This window comes from Ovis canadensis, chromosome 11 (assembly GCF_042477335.2).
Source record: "Ovis canadensis isolate MfBH-ARS-UI-01 breed Bighorn chromosome 11, ARS-UI_OviCan_v2, whole genome shotgun sequence".
In the NCBI taxonomy this organism is placed as follows: Eukaryota; Metazoa; Chordata; class Mammalia; order Artiodactyla; family Bovidae; genus Ovis; species Ovis canadensis.
This window is the reverse complement of record NC_091255.1, coordinates 13,577,223-13,600,075: the sequence shown is the minus strand read 5'-3', so window position 1 is coordinate 13,600,075 and position 22,853 is coordinate 13,577,223. Positions and strand designations below refer to the sequence as shown.

Sequence of the window (22,853 nt, the reverse complement as noted above, 5' to 3'; positions counted from 1 at the left end):
GTGGTCTACTGGGTTGCAACATGACTGAGTCGGACACGACTGAGAAACTGAACTGAACAAAAGAGATGGCACTGATGAATTTATTTTCAGGGCAGCCAAGGAGAAACAGACATAGAGAACAGACCTATGGACATGGGGGGAAGAGAGGAGGGAGAAGGGGAAATGTATGGAGAGAGTAACATAGAAATGTACAATACCATATGTATGGGGAGGGAGGTGGGAGGGGGGGTTCATGTTTGGGAACGCATGTAAGAATTAAAGATTTTAAAATTAAAAAAAAATAAAAAATAAAAATAAAATCACACACACAAAAAAGAAATTTACAATACCATATGTAAAATGGACAGCCAATGGGAATTTGGTGTATGACTCAGGAAACGCAAACTGGGGCTCTGTGACAGGCTGAAGGTTGGGATGGGGAAGAAGATGGGAGGGAGGGAACGTGGGTGTACCTTTGGCTGATTCTTGTTGATGTATGACAGAAAACCAAAAAATTCTGTAAAGCAATTATCCTTCAATAAAAAAATAAGAAAAAGAATGTGTGATTCATGACAATAGCATCATAATATAATAAAAATTAAACAATTATAACTTAAAAAAAAAGATTGCCTGGAAAAATCAACAGCCTCAGATATCCAGATGACACCACCCAAATGGCAAAAAGTGAAGAGGAACTAAAGAGCCTCTTGATGAATGTGAAAGAGAAGAGTGAAAAAGATGACTTAAAACTCAACATTCAAAAAATGAAGAACATGGCATCCAGTCTCATCACTTCATGGCAAATAGGTGGGGAAAAAAATGGAAATAGTGACAGACCTTACTTTCTTGGGCTCCAAAATCACTGTGGATGGTGACTGAAATTAGCTTGCTCCTTGGAAGGAAAGCTATGACAGACCTAGACAGCATGTTAAAAGCAGAGACATTATTTTGCTAACAAAAGTTCATCTAGTCAAAGCTACAATTTTTCAAGCAGTCATGTATGGATGTGAGAGCTGGATCAGGAAGAACTGATGCTTTTGTGCTGTGGAGTTGGAGAAGATTCTTAAGAGTCCCTTGGACAGCATGGAGAGCAAAGCAATCAATTCTAAAGGAAATCAACCCTGAATATTCATTGGCAGGACTGATGTTGAAGCTCCAATCTTTGGCCACCTGATGTGAAGAGCCAACTCACTGGAAAAGACCCTGATGCAGGGCAAGATTGAGGGCAAGAAGAGAAAGGAGAGACAGAGAATGAGATAGCTGGATGGCATCACCAACTCAATGGACATGACACTCCGTGAGATGGTGAAGGACAGAGAAGCCTGGCATGCTGCAGTTCATGCTGCGGTCACAAAGAGTTAGACGTGACCTAGCCACTGCTTCCCTTGTGGCTCAGACGGTAAAGTGTCTGCCAACAATGCAGGAGACCCAGGTTTGATCCCTCGGTCAGGAAGTTCCCCTGGAGAGGGAAATGGCTACCCACTCCAGAATTCTTGCCTGGAAAATCCCATGGATGGAGGAGCCCGGTAGGCTGCAGTCCATGGGGTCACAAAGAGTCGGACAAAACTGAGCCACTCCACTTCACTTCCCTTCACTTCGCCACTGCACGATGGCAAGGGTCTTTAAGAACATTGGTAGAGAGCAGGAAGGACTCCCTTCCCTGGGGGAGACTAACTGATCTTTTTAAAATGGCAGAAAGGTTTCTGGAAATCAAGATACAAATGATTGATCAAAGGGTTATTTTACTATCTCCTTTATTTTCTACCCAAAGGCAATATTCGCCTAGGTGCTGCATTCTTTTCTTAGATTTTCAAGAACCCAAGCACCCATCTGAATGCAGAGTTCCAAAGATTAGTAAGGAGAGATAAGAAAGCCTTCCTCAGTGGTCAATGCAGATACAGAGAAAAACAACAGAATGGGAAAGACTAGAGTTCTCTTCAAGAAAATTAGAGATACCAAGGGAACTTTTCACGCAAAGATGGGCACAATAAAGGACAGAAATAGTATGGACCTAACAGAAGCAGAAGATATTAAGAAGAGTCCCCAAAAATACACAGAACTATATACAAAAGAACTTCACATCTCAGATAATCACTATGCTGCGATCACTCACCTAGAGCCAGACATCCTGGAATGTGAAGTCAAGTGGGCCTTGGGAAGCATCACTAGAGCAAAACTAATGGAGATGATGGCATTCCAGTTGAGTTATTTCAAATCCTAAAAGATGATGCTGTGAAAGTGCTGCACTCAATATGCCAACAAATTTGGAAAACTCAGCAGTGGCCACAGGACTGGAAAAGGTCAATTTTCATTCCAACCCCAAAGAAAGGCAATGCCAAAGAATGTTCAAACTATCACACAATTGTACTCATCTCACACACTAGTAAGGTAATGCTCAAAATTCTCCAAACCAGGCTTCAACAGTACATGACCCATGAACTTCCAGATGTTCAAGCTGGATTCAGAAAAGGCAGAGGAACCAGACATCAAACTGCAAACATCTGCTGGATCATCAAAAAAGCAAGAGAGTTCCAGAAAAACATCTACTTCAGTTTTACTGACTATGCCAAAGCCTTTGACCGTGTGGATCACAATAAACTATGGAAAATTCTTCAAGAGATGGGAATACCAGACCACCTGACCTGCCTCCTGAGAAATCTGTATGGAGGTCAAGAAGCAATAGTTAGAACTGGACATAGAACAACAGACTGGTTCCAAATCAGGGAAGGGGTATGTCAAGGCCATATTGGAGAAGGCAGTGGCACCCCACTCCAGTACTCTTTCCTGGAAAATCTCATGGACTGAGGAGCCTGGTAGGCTGCAGTCCATGGGGTCACTAAGTCAGACACGACTAAGAGACTTCACTTTCACTTTTCACTATCATGCATTGGAGAAGGACCCACTCCAGTGTTCTTGCCTGGAGAATCCCAGGGACGGGGGAGCCTGGTGGGCTGCCGTTTATGAGGTCACACAGAGTCAGACACGACTGAAGCGACTTAGCAGCAGCAGCAAGGCTGTATATTGTCATCCTGCTTATTTAACTGAAATGCAGAGTACACCATGAGAATCACTGGGCTGGATGAAGCACAAGCTGGAATCAAGATTGTTGGGAGAAATACCAATAACCTCAGATATGCAGATGACACCACCCTTATGCGGAAAGAGAAGAACTAAAGAGCCTCTTGATGAAAGTGAAAGAGAGGAGCGAAAAAGTTGGCTTAAAGCTCAACATTCAGAAAAGTAAGATCACGGCATCCGGTCCCATCCCTTCATGGCAAGTAGATGGGGAAACACAGAAACAGTGGCAGACTTTATTTCGGGGCTCCAGAATCACTGCAGGTGGTGACTGCGGCCATGAAATCAAAAGACGCTTGCTTCTTGGTAGAAAAGTTATGAGCAACCTAGACCACTTATTTAAAAGCAGAGACATTACTTTGCTAACAAAGGTCCACCTAGTTAAACCTATGGTTTTCCCAGTAGTCATGTATGGATGTGAGAGTTGGACTATAAAGAAAGCTGAGCACTGCAGAATTGATGCTTTTGAACTGTGGTGTTGGAGAAGACTCTTCAGAATCCCTTGGACTGCAAGGAGATCCAACCAGTCCATCCTAAAGGAAATCAGTCCTGAATATTCATTGGAAGGACTGATGCTGAAGTTGAAACTCCAATATTTTGGACACCTGATGCTAAGAGCTGAAGACTCTGATGCTGGGAAAGACTGAAGGCGGCAGAAGAAGGGGATGACAGAGGATGAGATGGTTGGATGGCATCACTGATTCAATGAACATGAGTGTGAGTAAACTCCGAGAGCTGGTGATGGACAGGGAGGCCTGGCATGCTGCAGTCCATGGGATCGCAAAGAGTCGGACATGACTGAGCAACTGAACTAAACTGAAGCCCATCAGCAGTGAAACTCATTCGTCTTGGAGTTGCAAGGATAGCAACATGCAAGCCACAGCCCAAACCAGTGGGAAACAGCAGATAATTGGTTCAAAGAAGCAGTCCTAGGCTTCTTGAAAGGAGATCATTAGACTAACAGCTCACTGCTCACACAGGTTTCCCGAGACTGACTGCCCTCTGTTTGGTAAGCAATGCTATCCTATGTTCCCCTTTGTGCTAAATGCTTATTACAGTATGCCTAACAAGCCAAGGCCTGTGCTTTAATGGCATATACATGTTCCATTGGGAGATAATAAAAATGGGAAAAACATGAGCTAGTTTCAGATACCGAAAGGCAACAGATCATACGTGACTAGACAGAGGAGAGTTAATTTAAATTCCAGCTAAGATCCACATAATAGATGAGCCAGGAGCAAAAGAGGGACCCAGTATTTCAGGTGGAAAACAGGTATCAGGCAGCAAAAAGTTTGGAGTGTTTACAGAGCAAAGAGTGTGGCAGTATCATGGTGGATGGGGAGAGAAAAATGAAGTCAGAGAAGCAGGTAGGGTCTTAGAATCTTAGGGGTCATTGTAAGGAATATGAATTTTTGCTTGATCTTATTTCATACAATCTGACTATTCTCAGAAGATCTGCATTTGCTTTTTGTCTTATCTCTTATCTTTAACTTTTGCTTACTCTAGGTAGGCTGACTGAACCCTAGCCTGAATTATGTCAAAATGTTGGTCAGGTCATCTGAGATACAATCAATCTGGGGGAAGGGGACAGTACAAAATGAAAATGTAAAGCTCCTTGTAAAAAAAAAAATTATTAACAACTTCAAGATAGTGCCAGCAGAGCATTAAACTAAGTACATGGTCCAACTAAGTAAGGGGCCTGTTTAAGAGCAAGGCCCTGTGTGACTGACTGCATAGTTCACAAACCCATGAGGCTGGTACTGATCTTGAAGACCATTACTTGAAAAAAAAAAATGCCACTGCTGGGCATACACACAGAGGATACCAGAATTGAAAGAGACATGTGTACCCCAGTGTTCATTGCAGCACTGTTTATAATAGCCAGGACATGGAAGCAACGTAGACGTCCATCAGCAGATGAATGGATAAGAAAGCTGTGGTACATATACACGATGGAGTATTACTCAGCCATTAAAAAGAATACATTTGAATCAGTTCTAATGAAATGGATGAAAATGGAGCCTACTATACAGAGAGAAATAAGCCAGAAAGAAAAACACCAATAAAGTATACTAACACATATATATGGAATTTAAAAGATGGTAACGGTAACCCTGTATGTGAGACAGCAAAAGAGACACAGATGTATAGAACAGTCTTTTGGACTCTGTGGGAGAGGGAGAGGGTGGGATGATTGGGGAGAATGGCATTGAAACGTATAATATCATATAAGAAACAAATCGCCAGTCTAGGTTCGATGCATGATACAGGATGCCTAGGGCTGGTGCACTGGGATGACCTAGAGAGATGGTATGGGGAGGGAGGTGGAAGGGGGGTTCATGATTGGGAACACATGTACACCCGTGGTGGATTCATGTTGATGAATGGCAAAACCAATACAATATTGCAAAGTAAAAATAATAATAAAATAAAATATGAAAAAAAATGCCTTTTACTGATAAATGACTTCTGTTTTCATTTCACCTTAACTGACAATCATATAAACTTATTCAAGACCTTTTAAATGGAGCCGCCTTTCAAACATGTTATTTAAAGGAAGCTGCCAGGAAATAAGAAACTAGCATATTAAGACTTACTGAGAGAACTTCATGCCACTATCGTGCACTAAGCAGAAAACATACTAAACACAGTAAACATACTAGACACACGGTAAAGATACTAAAAAATGTCATTACAAACCGAATTTTAAAAGCAATACATCTTTATAATCTTTGTATCTTCAGAAAGCCTAAGAAACCAATAATCAGATAAGAAAGCATTATGACTATCAAACCATTTTTTTCCCATTTTTCCTTCTTTTCCTACCTTCACCTATTTCACTCAACTGTCACCTCTCCTAAATGGTTTGTATGAAAAATAACCTACTCTTTTACCTACTATGTAAAATTGGACATGATCATAGGTAAGTAGAAAGGGTTCATAAGATTCAATTATTTATTGCTAAAAAATGATATTACAAATTAAAGGTGCCAAGTCTGAGATGTCAGTCCCGTCCTTGATGTTTTAAGTTTGAAATAAACATCTCTCCCTGCAGGAAAGGGCTACACTAGCCTTGCCTAAGGTGTCCCCATTTCATTCATGGTAGAAGCCACTACTTAGCATTAGTTATCAGAATGATTTATGCAACGTCACAAACATATTCAGGCTCATTAAGAACTGCAGTCAATACTGTTCTACTGCTACCAAGATTACTGTACCTTGGAAAAGAGTAATTTCATTTGCCACTAATTATAAATAAAAATCCAAAACAAAGACATTATTATTGACAAATTTATGCTGCTACCTGTTGATACATTGAAGCGTTGCCTGGAAAAAAAGAATGGTCAAAGGGAATGCTTTGTTGGTTTCAGTGACATTAACAGTTGCATGGGGTTTGAGTCTATGCTGTAAGGAATTTAAAATATGACACGTTTTCAACCTAAAAGAGATGACAGTCTGGTGTAAGAACTAAGGTAGTTACAGATGAAAAAAAAAACAAAACTGGCAAATGTTCTCATAACACAAGAATAAATTTTCAGAATGAAAGAATCTTGAAATTTTTGTGCAAAGTAGAAGAGTCAGAAGATACTTTTTATTTATTTATTTTTTGTTTGTAATTTTCTGGCCATGTGACCACAAGTTAATCAATTACTCTTTCAAGGTGACCATCATCACTCACCTGGACTACTGCAATTGCCTCCTAACTGTTCTATTTTCCTTTTTGCTCCCTTCCCCTTAGTCCACTCTCCATTCCAAAACCAGTATCTTTTTAAAACTGTGAATCAGATTTCACTTGTAAGCTTCATATTATTTTTAGAATAAAATACAAACCCTGGATACTCCAGTTAAAAGTAAGTTTTAAAAAATATAAACCTTGGACATGGCCTAAAAGGCACTATTACCTGGCCCATTTCTCCTGCTCACAATGGCCTCCTTTTTGTTTTTCAGTGGTAAGTAGCTCTTTCTTGCCTAATCGCCTTTGCATGACTTAGAATTGTCATTGGTAGGTTGCTCTTTATCATCACCCAGGACTAGGCTCAAATAGACCTTTCTTTAGTGCCCCTCCTCTTGACTTTCAATCACACTGTACTGATTGTTATCTGAAATTCTTGTGTATCTGTTACTTGCCTTTCTCCTGAGTTCCTTCAGTAAAAGGACACATTCTATAAGTGATCTTCTTTGACTTTCTCTGTGCTGTAGCCCCAGTAGGTAGAACAATGTCTGGCCCACAATAGTACAATAAATGTTGAATGATTTGAAGTCATATAACTTCTCAGGATTTCAGTTTTTTCATCCACAAAATGGGGATAATTATAACTACTCTGGACATTAGCAGTAAAGACTAACGTTCACTAAATGTTTACACTGTGAAAATCACTTCACATGCATATCTTCATATATACTGTTACGATTTTTATTTTACAAGTAAGGCCGCTAAGTTTTAAAGAGGTCAAACAACTGGCCTAAGGACACAAGGCCACAGTGAGGACCCGGGTGAATCTAGACTTGTGTAACCTCGGAATCTGATCTCATAGTTCCTTGCAAGATGCTTCCTTTCATTACGGAAAAATCGGCTATGCCTTCCGCCCCAGTTTGGTCTGTAAGACAACTGAAAAAAGCTATTACATCTCCCGTGCGTTTATTTTTCAAGATAAGCAGTCCATTCCCTTCAACCCCCCCTTAAATGATCCTCACAGCCCGGTCACCATCCTCTCAAAAACCAGTCTGGCGACGTCTCTCTCGCCCCAGAACTGGTTAATTTTCACTGGACAAGTGGTTAAGGGACACGAGACCGACAGAAGCCGATTCCCAGGAGCTGAGGAAATAAAGGTGTGCGAGGGTCCAAGCGGGCTGTGGTTGACGCAGGAAGGCTTCCCTGTCCAAACCCAGGACACTGATAGCGGACCGGCCACCAAGGGCCCGCGCGGGACACGGCCGCGCCAGGGCGAGACAAAGCCTGCTGGGGGCTGGAAATTTCAGGGACACAAGCCATGTGATGAGGGAGTGCAGGCGGAGGAGCGCGAGGCGTTTTCCTGAAAGTAAGTTAAACAAATACTGGAGGACAGCGAAGTGGGAGGAACAGTTATTAACAAAATCGCGAACTTACCCGGCCACCCGGCCTCCGTAGCCCGACCGCAAAAGCGGCTGAGAACCGTAGCCTAGGCAGCGGCGGGCTCAACCCAGAGCTCGCGAGACCGAGGAGGCCTCGCGAGACCCGGCCCCCTGCCCCTGACAGGCGGGCGCGCTTTCCGGGCGTCATGGGGGGGCTCTGGCGTCCGGCTTGGAGGCGCGTCGTGTTCTGCGGGTGGCCTTGGAGCCACCTTGGGCGCCCAACCCGGGCTGCCGAGAGGGCAGAGCCGTGTCTCCGGCCGGGGAGGAGCGGGCCGGCGGGCACTGAGCAGGGGCTGAGGCGGCATGGGACATGGAGGCGCCCGAGCCCGGCGGAGCAGCCGGCTCGGCGGCCGAAGAGCACGAACCCCTACACGCGCTCTCAGGAGGAGGACTGGCGGCGGCGGAACAGGACGGTCCTCACCTACGTGGCCGCGGCGGCGGTGGGCATGCTGGGCGCGTCCTACGCCGCCGTGCCCCTTTACCGGCTCTACTGCCAGGTAGGGCTGGCGCGGCCCGCCCGGCGGCCCTGCTGGAGGGGCGGAGGGCCGGGGCGGCTCCCTAGACCGCGAGGCTCCGCGGGGCCCGGTGGAGGACTGTCCGAAATGACCTCCCCGAGGAAAACGGGCCTTGAAGTTCATCAAGAAAGCTAGTGACAGAGCTGCCGGTCCAACTCGAGCTCTTGTGTTCTTGCCCGTACCCCACTGCCGAGTGAAATTCCTTGCTCTCAGAGCTACCACCCGAAAGGTCTGCAGTCTACACTCCTGTATCCAGCAATGTCCTGCTGCTCACACGCCTGCCTGCTTTTAAAATGTAATTTATGTTCATACATTCCCTCTGTGAAACACATGCAGGTTCTGTGCAAAGGTTAAGCCTGGAAACGGGAGTTTGCTTGCTACTTCTACGTAAACTGGGAGTAGCTTTTTATCTGTACAAACTACTGTGATTTAGGACTTTGTATAGATGGTTTAGGACTTCGAGTTTTTTCCCCTTTGTTAATATGTAACTGTAATGTCCTTCCTCCGGGCTCCCTTTTAGATCAGAAACTCTAGTGCAATGGTTTTCAAAGGGCGGACCCTCCCACGAGCAGCAGCATCATTACCTGAGAGGGGAACTTGAGTACAGATTGTTGGATCCAACTCCAGAACTGTGTAATCAGGAACTCTGGCGGGCAGGGCCCAGCAATGTGTATTTTAATAAGTTCCCTAGCAGATTGTGATGCAGACTTAATGTTTGGGAACCGCAGGCACAGGGCTACTTCACCTGTTACATATACATGTTCTGCTAAGTTCTTAAGCAGCAGTTTGCTGCTTTGGGCATTAGGTCACCCATGGAGCTTCTTAAACACATCAGGGCTTCCCTACCCCAGAGATTCTGATTAGGAGACCTGGGTAGGGTCCAGGAATTTCTGTTTTAAAACCGTGCCATGAATGAGAGCTACACTTTGGGTTCATTCACTAAGTGAGTAATAGCAGGTTCCCAAACTTTGCTGTACATCGGAGTCACCAATAATATTGAAACCAGAATCTAAAGGACTTGTTAATCTCTTAATATCAGCATTTATATGGGAAGGGGCAGTGGCTTGATTGCTGGAGGATGAGTGTAGAATGTGAGTTAATGTTCATCACAAGCTAGCCTGGACCAAGCATGAATCCCCAAACTACCATTGATGAAATCATAAACAGAACTGAATCCAAAACATCTAGTGTAGATCTCCCCAAACCACGGGGCATGGACGGGGGAGGTGGGTGGGTGATTTTATTTTCCAGGGAATATTTAACAATATCTGAAGACATTTTAGTTGCCATCACCTGGGAGGTGCAGGGGGAGGGTGCTGCCTAGTGGGTAGAGGTTAAGGGATGCTGCTAAACATCCAGCACTGCAGAGAACAGACCCCTCCCCCACCCCCACCAAAAAAAACAAAGAATTATCCTATCCAAAGTGTCCTTAGTGCCAAGATTGAGAAACCCTGCCCCAAACTGAAATGACAAATTTCATTCACATGGATGAAAGTGCAGGGCAGGAAAGTAAAAATCTATTGTGGTTTGCAATCCTAAACTTAAATCACAGTTGGATGTTCAGTAGTGACACTTACGAAAGAACATCTTTTAATTTTTGGAATCACAGAACTTTAGAGCCAAAAATAAGGGATTATGTAAACCACTTCATACACCGAGCTCATTTTATGAGTATAGAAAGTGTAGCCCAAAGAAAGTAAAATTGAGTTTTTGGAGCTACTTAGTGACAGAACTAGACTGGAGCATAGGACATTTTCTTTTCAGGGCCTTTTTTCTATTCTTGTTTAATTTTGCAAATCATCACACTAATTTGAAGACTGTATTCAAAGACTGTCAGAAAGAAAACAGTCAAGTGACTCAGGTTCTTCAGAAACAAGTTACATCTTAAAACGTAGCCTTCTTGAACAGAAGAATAGGCTTGCCCTCTGATTAAACAAGGGTAAATAAAGGCTTGCCCTCTGATGTGTTTTGTAGGGTTATAGTGTAGCTTCATAATGCGTGGCAGTTTAGTGAAGCTGATTGACTTGTTTAACAAGCTGAGGTAGTAGTACTGTATTTTGCTGGGAGTCTTCCATAGCCTCAAATTTGGTATTTTTTTCCCAGTATAGTAACAGATTAATTATCCGGAGACCAGAATTCTGGCAACCTCAAGCATCAGAAGAATGATGACCCTGGAAGTAAGGATTTTTTTTTAAGCATCTCTGATAAGGAAATACGTAACAGCAATAAAGATAGGCAAGAAGTGTCAGATACAGATTATCCTGATGCCTTATGATTAGTCCATTGAGTGACCAAAGAGATCAGGTTCTTTGATTAACTGATGATACTATGTAAAAGCTGTACAGTACCAAAAAATACAGAAAACATTTACAGAAACATTTTACCAACATGGCAAAATACTTAACGATGCTTGAGGAAAGCAGACTATAGAAGTGAATTTACAAACTAATCTTACACTAAAAGTTACGATACAGAAAAGGACCAGATAAGAATGTGGAAAATGGAATTAAATAGTTTTATTGAAATGACAGCATTGTGGGTATATTTTATTTCTATTCATAATAGTAGTTATAAAATACAAGCAATAAGGAGAAAGATGTTTAATGAAAAGTTCAGCTAAAAATTCAGAGCTCTGTTATCAGTGCAGAGTCCATTCTCTTTCAGATGATTCATTTTTGATCATTTTTACAACCAGGTGATTACAGAAAAATATGACTTTAACATATATAGAACCTTGACACCCAGAAAGTGGTCAAATCATTAGCATATTCATAGGAAATGGTCAGTGATAGTATGTAAACCTTGCTACAACTGGATTATTTTGTTTCATCCAGTAAATAGGTCATCAGCACCTAAAACTATTGTACTTTTGTATAGCATATTATGCCTTGTTATCTTTTCCTAGACTACTGGACTTGGAGGATCAGCAGTAGCAGGTCATGCATCAGACCAGATTGAAAACATGGTACCTGTTAAGGATCGCATCATTAAAATCACCTTTAATGCAGATGTGCATGCAAGTCTCCAGTGGAACTTTAGACCTCAGCAAACAGAAATATATGTAAGTACTTAAAACAATGTTTAAAAGATTGCTTTTTCCAATTTAAAGATTGATTCTTTCTTCACTTACTGTTTCACAATTTAGGAAACACTCATCTAAACTTAATTTCAGAATACTGACAGATTCCATTACTGTAATTCTTTTATTCCCACAGACTACTTTTTGACAGTGCACTACATTTAATGTAACAAAATATTCTTTTAAGTTATATGGCGTCATAATAAAAGTCACTTTGGAGCAATGGAAAATGTCCTATTTTTATTACAATCATATTAAGAGTTCACTAAAAAGTTCTCTGGTCACCAATCTTGAGAGTAGGAACTGCTGTCCCGATGCGTCAGACAGTAAAAAATATGTCTGCAATGTAGGAGACCCAGGCTTGATCCCTGGGGCACGAAGATCCCCTGAATAAGGGAATGGCTACCCACTCCAGTATTCTTTCTTGCCTGGAGAATCCCATGAACAGAGGAGCCTGGAGGGCTAGTCGGGGTTTCAAAGAGTCAGACACAACTGAGTGACCAACACTTAAACTTATTTACCCCAGGTAGAGATGATACCGGAGAAGGCAATGGCACCCCACTCCAGTCCTCCGGCCTGGAAAATCCCATGGACGAAGGAGCCGGGAAGGCTGCAGTCTATGGGGTTGCTGAGGGTCGGACACGACTGAGCGACTTCACTTTCACTTTTCACTTTCATGCATTGGAGAAAGACATGGCACCCCACTCCAGTGTTCTTGCCTGGAGAATCCCAGGGACGGGGGAGCCTGGTGGGCTGCCGTCTATGGGGTCGCAGAGTCGGACACGACAGAAGTGACATAGCAGCAGCAGCAGCATCCATATCTCTTAAAATAAATTTAGGGATTTTTGAAGTAATCATGCTAAAAAGTTATATTCTAGCTCAGAAAGACTATGTACCTTAAAAGTTGCTTAACATCTTGCCTAGAGGATTTAACTGAAATTACCTCATGAACTGAGGAATAAGCCAGAAAAATTTAATTGTAACTCTTACTGGAAAACTCTATGAATGATAGTGCTTTCCCAGGTTAGTAATCCTGACTGAATCTCTTCAGTGAGTGAGGGTGTTAAAGATCGTGGTTCTGAGTATCAATTCCAGTCACATAGTAGTGTACAGGGTATTAGTGGCTAATCTGGTACATGTGGCAGAGGATCCCTAGGACACTAGTCAGTGTCCAGGTACTTTAAAGCTTGTGATTTATTTTATCCATTATTTTCTCTCAAAAGAAAAGTATTAGTGCTTTTCAGCTAAATAAAATTCCTATCTAGTCAGTTTTACTTTGGTTATACATATAATTTACTCTGGTTGTAAACTAAGTTTAAGGTTGGTAATGTTCTCTAAAAAGTGAAGTGAAAGTCACTCAGTCATGTCCAACTCTTTGCAACCCCGTGGACTGTATGTAGCCCGCTACGCTCCTCTGTCCATGGAATTCTCCAAACAAGAATACTAGAGTGGGTAGCCATTTGTTTCTCCAGGGTTATCTTTCCAACCCAGAGATCGAATCCAGGTCTCCTGCACTGTAGGCAGATTCTTTACCGTCTGAGTCACCAGAGAAGGGAAGCCTTTTTCTAAACAGAATCTTTGGTCAGTTTATATAATATTCAGAGTAAGTGTTAAGAAGTTAGACTTGGCTGTTCTTGGACACATTTTAAATAACTTCATCTGCAGATTATCACTTCAAGACTTCAGACATACGAGAGAACAATCCGTAATGTATGCGTAATAGAGCAGCGGTTCTCCACTGACAGGCAAGTCACATTTGAAGGTCAGACGTTGGGTAGCATTCATTATTTTATTTTGCTGACTCTTAAAATTAGATTAGGTCTTATGGTCTGAAATGGAAATACTGACTAATTTAGTATGGAGTGCAGATTTGTAAGATTTAAAGTGTTGATAATGTGTATTTTCCTTAAAACAGGTAGTGCCAGGAGAGACAGCACTGGCGTTTTATAAAGCTAAGAATCCTACTGACAAACCAGTAATCGGAATTTCTACATACAATGTTGTACCATTTGAAGCTGGACAGTACTTCAATAAAATACAGGTATAACTGAATGCAGATGTTACAGAACGTAATCAAAGTACCTGAGATTGTTTGGTAATAAATTTACTGCAGTGTTTTCTTAGAAGATACAAATTTTTGAAAGTTCATTTATTTTAAAATTCAAACTGTTTTTTCATTGCTTATAATAATTATGCAGAGGTTGAGAGCCAAACTATATGGATATCAGTTTTTTTAAGATTAGAAGAATTTGCTGATTCTCGATCTTTAAAAGCAAAAGTCAATCAGAGATGAAAGATGCTGTTATCCTATCATAGAATTTAAAGATTTAATTAACAGTATGCTTATGAAAGCCAATAAATGGAGCACAGTTTCTATTCTAGGTAGCAGAACAGAAATACTAATGAATACTTTTCTATAACTTTCAGTGCTTCTGCTTTGAAGAACAAAGGCTTAATCCACAAGAGGAAGTAGATATGCCAGTGTTTTTCTACATTGATCCTGAATTTGCTGAAGATCCAAGAATGGTGAATGTTGATCTCATCACTCTTTCTTATACTTTTTTTGAAGCAAAGGAGGGGCATAAGTTGGCAGTCCCAGGCTATAATTCAAATCACCAACTAAGTCCTGCTTCAAATTTGTGATTTTTAAAAAATCATGCACCTTGTCTTCTCAGAGAAGTATTTAAACTAATATGAAGCCTTCTGTTTTAAATGTTATCTACTGATGGTTCTTTTCTTCCCAATTCATTTATCCTACTTAAAATGTATGACAGCTCAAAACCATGTATGTTGGCAGAAACTTGATTCAGCTCCCCTTATAGGTTATCAGCACTTCGTACTTGTAGCAATAAACTTTTATTATTATTTCTCAAATAACTGGTTATTTTCATTACAAACAGTCACTATTTTAAAAGCTCAAAACAAAAGAGTAATCACTGAGCCCTAACAGCTTACCCAAAGACTACATTTTTATTTCAAATCTGACTGTATTTTCCCCTTAAACTCTAGGGTTATCTTACATTCAGAGTACTAAATAAGTACTTTGAAAGTCTGGTACCATGAAATTTAAATAAAATGCATTAAGTATATCTAGTAGGCTTCTAGCATTTCTTGTGGTAATTGCAAGTCCCCAGATTTTAAATTGTAAGTGGGATTGTGAGGATTTACTAACATTAGAAGTTCTTCTGAAAAAAAGGAAAAGTTCTTGAACTGTTTTAATAGTAATTCATTTGTCATTATAACTTGTGACAAAGGAAAATACAAGTTATGCTAAATGTTTTCCAATAGACTTTCTTCCAAAAAGACAAAAACAACCATTTAGTGTTACAATGAATTGTATTTAAAGGCAACCAATGTAGAATCCAGTGACCTCTTGAGGGTAAACCTGAAATACAGTTGAAGTACAATCATCAAAGCTTTCACAACTTATAATTCTAAATAAGAGTGTTATTTATAACGAAGTGCAAATTGACTTTTACATTCAACTTCAGGTAAATAAAGGCACGCAGGTATTCTTCCTGAATAGTAGAGTTTTTCCATGCCATGCTTTGACTTACTAACAATTGTTTTGTACTGAAACAGTCTTCATCTACTCTCACCCCATCTCTTGTGATGATTCTAAATGTAGGAAGGCCTGTGAAAGCATAAGGTGCTACACTTAACATGGTTGGCCTCAGTACCATGAGTTGTTCTGCCTAAGTTTTAAGGGAATGTGTATTACAACCAAGTTCTTCTGAGATAAAGCTTAAGCTGCTGTCAGGAACCATATATGTTACTCTAGAACTGTGACTCTTCTGTTTAAACCTCATTAATGCAGAGGAAAAATATTCCACTGTGGTTTTGATGTTTTGGAAGGTTTTAACTTGTGGGTCTCAAAGCTGGACAGGGTCCACCTTTTGGAAAATTGGCGCCCATAATGCTGCTAGTGAACTGGTCATCCATTTCCACCTGGAATAAAAAGAAGAGTCAATTATCTCCGTCCTTTCCTCTCTTTCCCCAGTCCTTGATAAACAGACACCCACAGTCAAGTAGAGGAAAGGTGGGAATGTACTACTTCCACGAGGGAAGTGTGCAGGGAATAAATATGGTTAATAGGTAATTGGTGGCTGTGTGCATTTATTAGTAAATGAATGGAATGATTAGTAAAGCAACAGAAGCCAGACCAACCTAGAATAACAGTAAATGGGTTCTACCAGTCCCAGTCAGCAAGTATTAACTGTACACAGAATACAAATCTGATTCTATTGCTAAGAATTTTTTACTGATCAGCTGTTTTTGTTAGCATTAATATTTTTATACCATAAACCAATTTCTGCATTCCCAAGATTTATAATTTTTAGCTAACATGGTCACAAAGAATCTATCTCATTGATCATTACAATTTGAGTGACATAGGAACTTGGGTAACACTTCACTCATCAAATTGTCAGACTGAGACGGCCCTTACAAAGCGTAAGTCATAAATGTAGACAGTGACAGCTACACTGAAATCATGTGGAATGTAAGGTGTGGGGGTTGAAGTCTTTACCTCAACAATCACTGTGACTTTGCGCTCCTTTGTGGTGATGAACATCAATGTCTTCATAAATAGCTCTGAAACAAGTCATCATGGTAAATTGATAAATATGGTTATGGATCAATTTCAATGTACTATTTTGGCTTTTAACTGCCATCATCTTACACCAAAAATCTGGTGCCATTTTAGGTGTTGAGGCTGTATCAATAAATAAAAACAAAGGTCTCTTCCCTGAAGCTTACATTATAAAAAGTACTTTAGATCTTAATGCTGCTATTCCCGTGCATCTTACAAATATGTATCTTATATAACTGTCTTATAATTTAATGAGAAATATGGCTCAAATTTAGACAGCTTACTTTCTGCTTTAAAAAAAAAAAGCAAGACTTGTTCAGCTTTCCCTGGCTTCAACATTAGAAATTAATATTCTAGCTTATTTAACCACTGTCATCTTTGTACTTTGTATGTAGTAATTCTTCTGTGATAATCTTCATTTGCCTTAACATATGTCTATAGATAGAAAATATCTATACCTACAAATATGGCATTAATACACACAGTATAGCAACACATGACTAAGAAAAAGAATCTCATGAAAATCAAAGCACTTTTAAGACATAATCGCTAACTTCAAGAAGTGCCAGCATGGTCCAGAAATTTTAATGTTTCTCTGTTTTGTCTTTCATTTTCCATGGAAGTATTTCAACCTCCTTCACGCTACTCAAATCTATGATGCCCCTCCTCTCAGTCGGAAAAACCTCCTATCTTAATGAATGTCTTTACATGGAAACCTGATGTTCCCATCACCAAATCTTCAAGTCTCTTTTCATCTGCACCATCATCTACTTTTATGATCCTATCTAATGACCCCTGGCTTCTTAAACACTTCACTCAGACTCCCTCCCTGAATCTTCAACCTCTTCTTCTCTACTAAATTTTATCCCTCAGGATTCACAGATGTTCCAGCATTTCCCATTTTATAAAATAATACAGTCTTTTATCCCATGTCTACTTAATTGCCTCAGTAATACTCTAGCTGCCAGACCACTTTCCCCAAATCCTTCGTGTTTAAGTTTCTTTGTAAGCTGCCTGTGCACCGTCTACTTCATCCCTTTTTAATGCACTCAGATTTGCCCCGTCCCTGTCAACTTCTACTGAATCACTCATGATCATCTGTTACTTAGTCCATTATCTAGTGTTGAGTCCTTGTCTGTCTTCAGCGATGTTCATCACATTTGTGCACTCCCTTCTTTTTGTTTCCAGACTGCGATTTCCACATCTGGTAATAGGTTCCGTGTTGTTCTCTTTGCTCCTGACTTTTCCATTTCTCTCCCCCTGGGCCTGCAACACTGATTCCCAAACTTGTCACTACACTAAAAACTGCAGGTCTTAATTTGAATGTCACTTCTCAGGCTTTCTCTAACCCCCAATTAAGTCAGTTCTTTCTGTTATATATTGTCAAGTCAATATCTTTCATACTATTAACACAAACTGCAAATGCATGTTTGCCTGCTGATTTAATTTCTGCCTCCTTATTAGATTTGCCCTCCATTAGGTTTAACATTATAAATCAGGCACCATCATTTTCCCTTGTACCTAGTTAATTTTCAGTCATATGTCAAATGAGTGAATTGTGTATGTATATGTATATTCATAAGTACTCTATGTTCTGCTGGAGTAGAAATTCTTCACTTGGGGTTCATGGACAACCAGTGATGTGATAATCCCAGGACTTTCATGTAAGATTTTATGCTTTTCCTTAGGGAGAAGTTCCCTGGATCTCATGGAACGTTTAAAGAGATTGAGACACGCTACCACCCGGAAAGTAAGAACTGTAGTGCCGGTGGTAGTTCTTCAGCCCTTAAGTCATGTCTGACCCTTTGTCACCCCATGGACTGCAGCATGCCAGGCTTCCCTGTCCTCTGTATCTTCCAGTTTGCTCAAGTTCATATCCATTGAGTTGGTGATGCTATGTAACCATCTCAACTTCTCCTGCCTTCTTCTCCTCCAGTCCTCAATCTTTCCCAGCATCAGGGTCTTTTCCAGTGAGTCGGCTCTTTGTATCAGGTGGCTAAAGTTTTGGAGCTTCAGCTTCAGCAACAGTCCTTCCAATGAATATTCAGGGTTGGTTTCCTTTAGAATTGACTGGTTTGATCTTGCAGTCCAAAGGACTCTCAAAAGTCTTCTCCAGCACCACAATCTGAAAGTGTCATGAGCTTTCAAAGTGGTAGGGAGTTCCAAACTTCACCTCTCCAGCTTCTTGCTATTTCTTACCTTTAATATCTCCTATACCACCACATCTACTTACAACTATCTCATAATTAACTAGATTATAATCTGCTTCCTATTTGCTTGGAGAAACCGATTAAAAAAACATGCGTTCTTGAGACAACATACCTAGTTTAACCAGTTTCTAATTCCTTAAAGCACTAACATATTCAGTGATACTTTATCAAGCGGAATGAAAGTTTCACAATCCTGTTAGGAAAAAATATTTAATGAACTCCTAAGCTTATCGTAATAAGCCTGGGACTGCATAGTGGCTGCCTGTTTAAGATGAGACAGGTTCTGCAGGCCTGCTTTACTCACTTACAAATCATTCCAAAACATCACTACACTGAGGGTGTGAACCAGGGGGTCAGGGTCAAAAACACAAATGCCTACACATGTCAGGCAGATCAGCTGAAGGTATGTGGGGGGCCTGGTGAACTGAGATAGCGCAGCCCCAAACTATTGCTAGCATGTAAAAATGCAGGCCTGGCATTGCTGTCGTATCAGAAAGCATCCAGAGGTTCAGAAAGTTAGTGAAATATCCCATCTTTTAACTTGGCAATTAATTTTTATGTGCATATTTAAAATTCACATAGGTCAAACAAAGCACAGTTGCAGGCAAGATACAGCCTGTAGGCTGCTAGTTTCTAAACAGTCATTTCTATGAAAATGTTTTAATCATTTTAAACAAGTTTGGAGGTAACTTTCAGTTAGTCAAAATATATTAAAACTAATGAGCCTGTGTGTGCATGCTCAGTTGTATCTGACTCTGTGACTCCACGGACTGTAGCTCGCCAGGCACCTCTGTCCATGGAATTCTCCAGGCAAGAATACTGGACTGCGTTGCTATTTCCTACTCCACTAATGAGGCTACCATCCCATAAATATTTATATGCACTTGACCAATATGAAATCACAAAATAATACTGCTTTAAGGATTCCAAGTTAAAAAGTAATTTTTACATTAATAAGCACACAGTTGTCATAGGTAGTGAAGATTAAAAACAAGTTCTTATGTAAGTTTTTTTCTGGCATTAGTCAAAGAACAACTAAAATACCCCATCAACGTGGTACTTAAGAGTCATCAATCAGTGAATAGTGCCTGTCTCGAGCTGGAGAGAATCTGACTTTCTTCCAAGGCATCTATAAGGAATACACTAATGCACATGATGGTTCTGCTTATTTCTTAGTGTGCAACCCCAGTGTTTTTAAGTCACAAGGTCAAGCATGACAAGACCAACATTAAGAGCAACAACCACCACAAAATCTCATAAATCACTTTTATATAAGGTCATTGATTTCTGCTAAGGCCTGAACAAAGTTAAATGTATAACCAAACCCTGTGAGCTCTGCTACCAAAGGGAACCAAGACAAAAAAATAATCATTTTGTAAATGACTTACTCTGTGGTGACAGCAGGAGCTAAGGGATCAAACTCCATTACTTCACAGTAATTGGGTGGCTGGAGATCGTTCTTTGTCATCGCTGTAGGCAACAAGAAGAAACACATTGTGGTTTCTGAGGAGATGCACACAGTTAATACTCTCTCTGACTTTGACTTCAAACAGAAGATCCTAATGAACACTTGACAACCAGAAACAAGCACACTGGTGTCCCAGCGCTACTGCCCAGTACAAGTCTACAGGCGCCCAGACTCAGACTAAAGGTTATTCACCTCAGCACTCAGAATACAGGATTCAGTGCAACACAAGCACCTCCACAGTCTCCTCATGTCAGTCACGGGGCTTCCCGTGTGGCTCAGCAGTCAAGAACCCCCTTGCCAATGCAGGAGATGTGCCTGGATCGGAAAGATCCCCTGGAGAAGGGCACGGCAACCCACTCCAATGTTCTTGCCTGGGAAATCCCCCGGACAGAGGAACCCAAGGGGCTGCAGTCCACGGGGCTGCAGAGTCAGGCATGACTTAGTGACAACAGCAACAGTCAGTCATAATGAAATCTGCCTTAAATTTACCTCATGTAGCTGAAAATGCAAATGCACTCTAATTTCTTCTCTCTGCGTATCTGTTTTTAGTCACCAATAAATCTCTAGCAGACCCATCTATTCTCATAAGTTTCTTTATTTGGTGCAGATAATAAGGTCTTAAGTACCTGGATGATTGCTAGGCAGAGGTGGCAGTCTCTGGTTTGATGGTGTTGCTGGAACGGTCTGTAGGCTAACTGGCTGCAGTAATACTGCATTTGAATGTTCCAGAAACTGAAGAGAGCAGAGCACACGTTCAAATAAACATTCTAAGCTTTTATGATTTTGATTCCTAACCTTCCAAGTGGCACTATCCCAAGAATCATGTATTCTCAATCAGATAAGAATTACTAATCGTTAACTATTATTTTAGTTTTTAAGGTAATATCCTCTTATAAAACCTACTGCTGTTCTGTCTGGTTTCATGCTCCCTGCACCTTAATTCCCATATAAAATGTAAACTTAAATAAAATATATTGCTTAAAAAAAAAAAAAAGCCAGAAATGTATGGCTCAGTCCAGAGTCTCCTGTCCCACACGGAATATAAAACCTTGGCCTCAAAGAGGCAAAACCATTAAGTACAAAAAAGCGTATCCGTCAGACCTGGTCAAGAGAATGCCTCACCACTGGGGACATGGAGCAGGGCCCTGTGGGCCCTGTGATTATCTGAGGGAACACGGGTCATATGCTCTGAAGCAGGCAGAGCCAGTGCAGCTGAAGCAGCGCAAGCCAAGGGAGGGGCTGGACGTACAGCTGGAGAGGCAACGGGAGAGGTCAGAGCGGCTTCTCAGGCTTTGATAAGTGGAGTCAGAAAACCACAGGTGGCTTCAGAGTAAATGAGTAACATAAACTTTATTTTAAAAAAAGATTTGTTCTGGTTTCTGTTTGGAGAACAGATTGTATGATGGGGTGGGGGTGGAGAGGGAGGTGGAGGCTGGAACAGCGGCCCTGCGGGAGGCCACTGCAGTACCCATCTGATGTAGCTTGCGCTGGGATGTAAAAGGGAGGTGGGAAAAGGTGGCGGGGTAACATATTTTGAAGGCAAAGGTAAAATGGTAAAGGTCAAGCACAGTTTCCCAAGGTTTTTGACCTGAACAACAGAAACAGTGGTCATTTACAGAATGGGGAAGACGGCCGAAGGAGCACGTCGGGAGGCTGAAAGAAAGCACGGGGAGATGTGAAGTGACAGGTGGGAATGGGAGTTCTGCACGTGGGGAAGGGGTGTGGACTGGAAACTTGTAAGTGCTCAGAGTCTGAGTGGTACTTCTTGATACGAGACCAAAAGACCAGAGAGGAAATAATGTGGGCAGAGAAATCTGAGGCCTGCCTCCCAGGGTCTCCAACACTGAGAGGCCGGTAGAGGAGAAGAGGTCAGCAAAGGGATGCAGAAGAGAGCAGCAGGAGAGCCTGAAGGGAGTGGTGTCTCAAAGCACGTGGGCAGACGGGAGGAGGTGGCTGGCCTCAGCTGCTGCTGATCAGGTAGGATGAGCGCTGAGCACGGCAGGACTAGTCAGTCATCGGGAGGTCTCCAGTGACCTTGACAAGAGCTCAGCCCGCGAGGCGGCTGAGATGAGAACTTGTCTGACTGAAGTCTGTCAGAGGATGGGAGGAAAGAGAGCAAAGATAGCAACTAGAAACAGTTCCAAGGGAATTCTGTTCCTTTACTATCTTTCTGATGGAAGTGAGACTATACTTATCTTAAATGATTAAAGAGGCAACAAGGAAAAGCCCTAACAAGGGCTTCATTAACACCTTAAGAAGAAATTTTGAGCAGAACTTGAGAATTAAGGATTGGGAGCTCCATTTTAGCATGATAATCTGCTCCCTGGGGGCACTGCCCGGGAAGGCCTTCATTACTTACACTCTCGTATGTATGACTTGAGGCGAGGTTTTGGCTGGTCCTTTGGGCAAACCTAGGATAGTGTGATAATACAGCATGATTACCCTACAGTGAGAACACAGTGCAAAAAGACGACCTTCCTGGTCTAAAAGCAATACCCCAAATGCACCTGCAGACTGCACGGAAGTATTACTTCTATAGCACAACTGCCAGTGGTGGTGGTGCCCACCGGGTCATAATGCCCAAACGCCAAAGAGAATGCAGACAAAGCCCTGGGGCTGGGCGGCGGCAGCCCGAGACCCCGGAGCGCACTCGGTCGGTCACAGCGGCGCCTGCCGTCTCCGCTCAGAGCAGCTGCCACCCCATCACTTCTACAGGATGAAAGGCAAAGCAGAGTAGAGGTTAGGATGGGGCACAGTTTGTAGTTGGAGTAAACACATTTGCCCTGTCTCTTTCACCAAATGCAACTATAAAATCTGGACAGAA

The 22,853-nt window shown here is 41.6% G+C and overlaps 3 protein-coding genes across 9 annotated transcripts in view; 1 reads left to right on the top strand and 2 right to left on the bottom strand.

The window, feature by feature from the left end:
* The window catches only part of STXBP4 (syntaxin binding protein 4), a 228,147-nt gene extending 219,201 nt beyond the window's left edge, over positions 1-8,946 (bottom strand). For 3 of the 5 annotated variants that reach the window (XM_069602516.1, XM_069602518.1, XM_069602520.1), the window contains exon 1: positions 8,162-8,946. The gene's annotated coding sequence lies outside the window, so the exon portion shown is untranslated. The remainder of the gene's footprint in view (positions 1-8,161) is intronic. The other 2 variants (XM_069602517.1, XM_069602519.1) reach the window with 2 other exon arrangements.
* On the top strand, positions 8,034-14,637 carry COX11 (cytochrome c oxidase copper chaperone COX11). The gene is made up of 4 exons (XM_069602524.1): positions 8,034-8,663; positions 11,587-11,742; positions 13,676-13,801; positions 14,188-14,637. Exons 1-4 carry the CDS (start codon positions 8,313-8,315, stop codon positions 14,401-14,403), a joined length of 849 nt encoding a protein of 282 aa, XP_069458625.1. The 5' UTR covers positions 8,034-8,312; the 3' UTR covers positions 14,404-14,637.
* A 440-nt stretch (positions 14,638-15,077) lies between these two features.
* TOM1L1 (target of myb1 like 1 membrane trafficking protein) overlaps positions 15,078-22,853 on the bottom strand; it is a 61,514-nt gene continuing 53,738 nt past the window's right edge. For 2 of the 3 annotated variants that reach the window (XM_069602522.1, XM_069602521.1), the window contains 5 exons: positions 22,389-22,440; positions 20,656-20,761; positions 19,950-20,031; positions 16,289-16,353; positions 15,078-15,708 (listed from right to left, as the gene is read on the bottom strand). In XM_069602522.1, the coding sequence (XP_069458623.1) occupies positions 16,290-16,353; positions 19,950-20,031; positions 20,656-20,761; positions 22,389-22,440 (304 nt within the window). In that variant the 3' untranslated portion in view covers positions 15,078-15,708; position 16,289. The remainder of the gene's footprint in view (positions 15,709-16,288; positions 16,354-19,949; positions 20,032-20,655; positions 20,762-22,388; positions 22,441-22,853) is intronic. The other variant, XR_011259678.1, reaches the window with a different exon arrangement.

Coding starts and splice junctions, on each gene's coding strand:
- COX11 (XM_069602524.1), top strand. CDS start 8,313: ATGGGGGGGCTCTGGCGTCCGGCTTGGAGGCGCGTCGTGTTCTGCGGG. Junction 11,743..13,675: donor CTCAGCAAACAGAAATATAT/GTAAGTACTTAA, acceptor TCCTTAAAACAG/GTAGTGCCAGGAGAGACAGC. Junction 13,802..14,187: donor AGTACTTCAATAAAATACAG/GTATAACTGAAT, acceptor TATAACTTTCAG/TGCTTCTGCTTTGAAGAACA.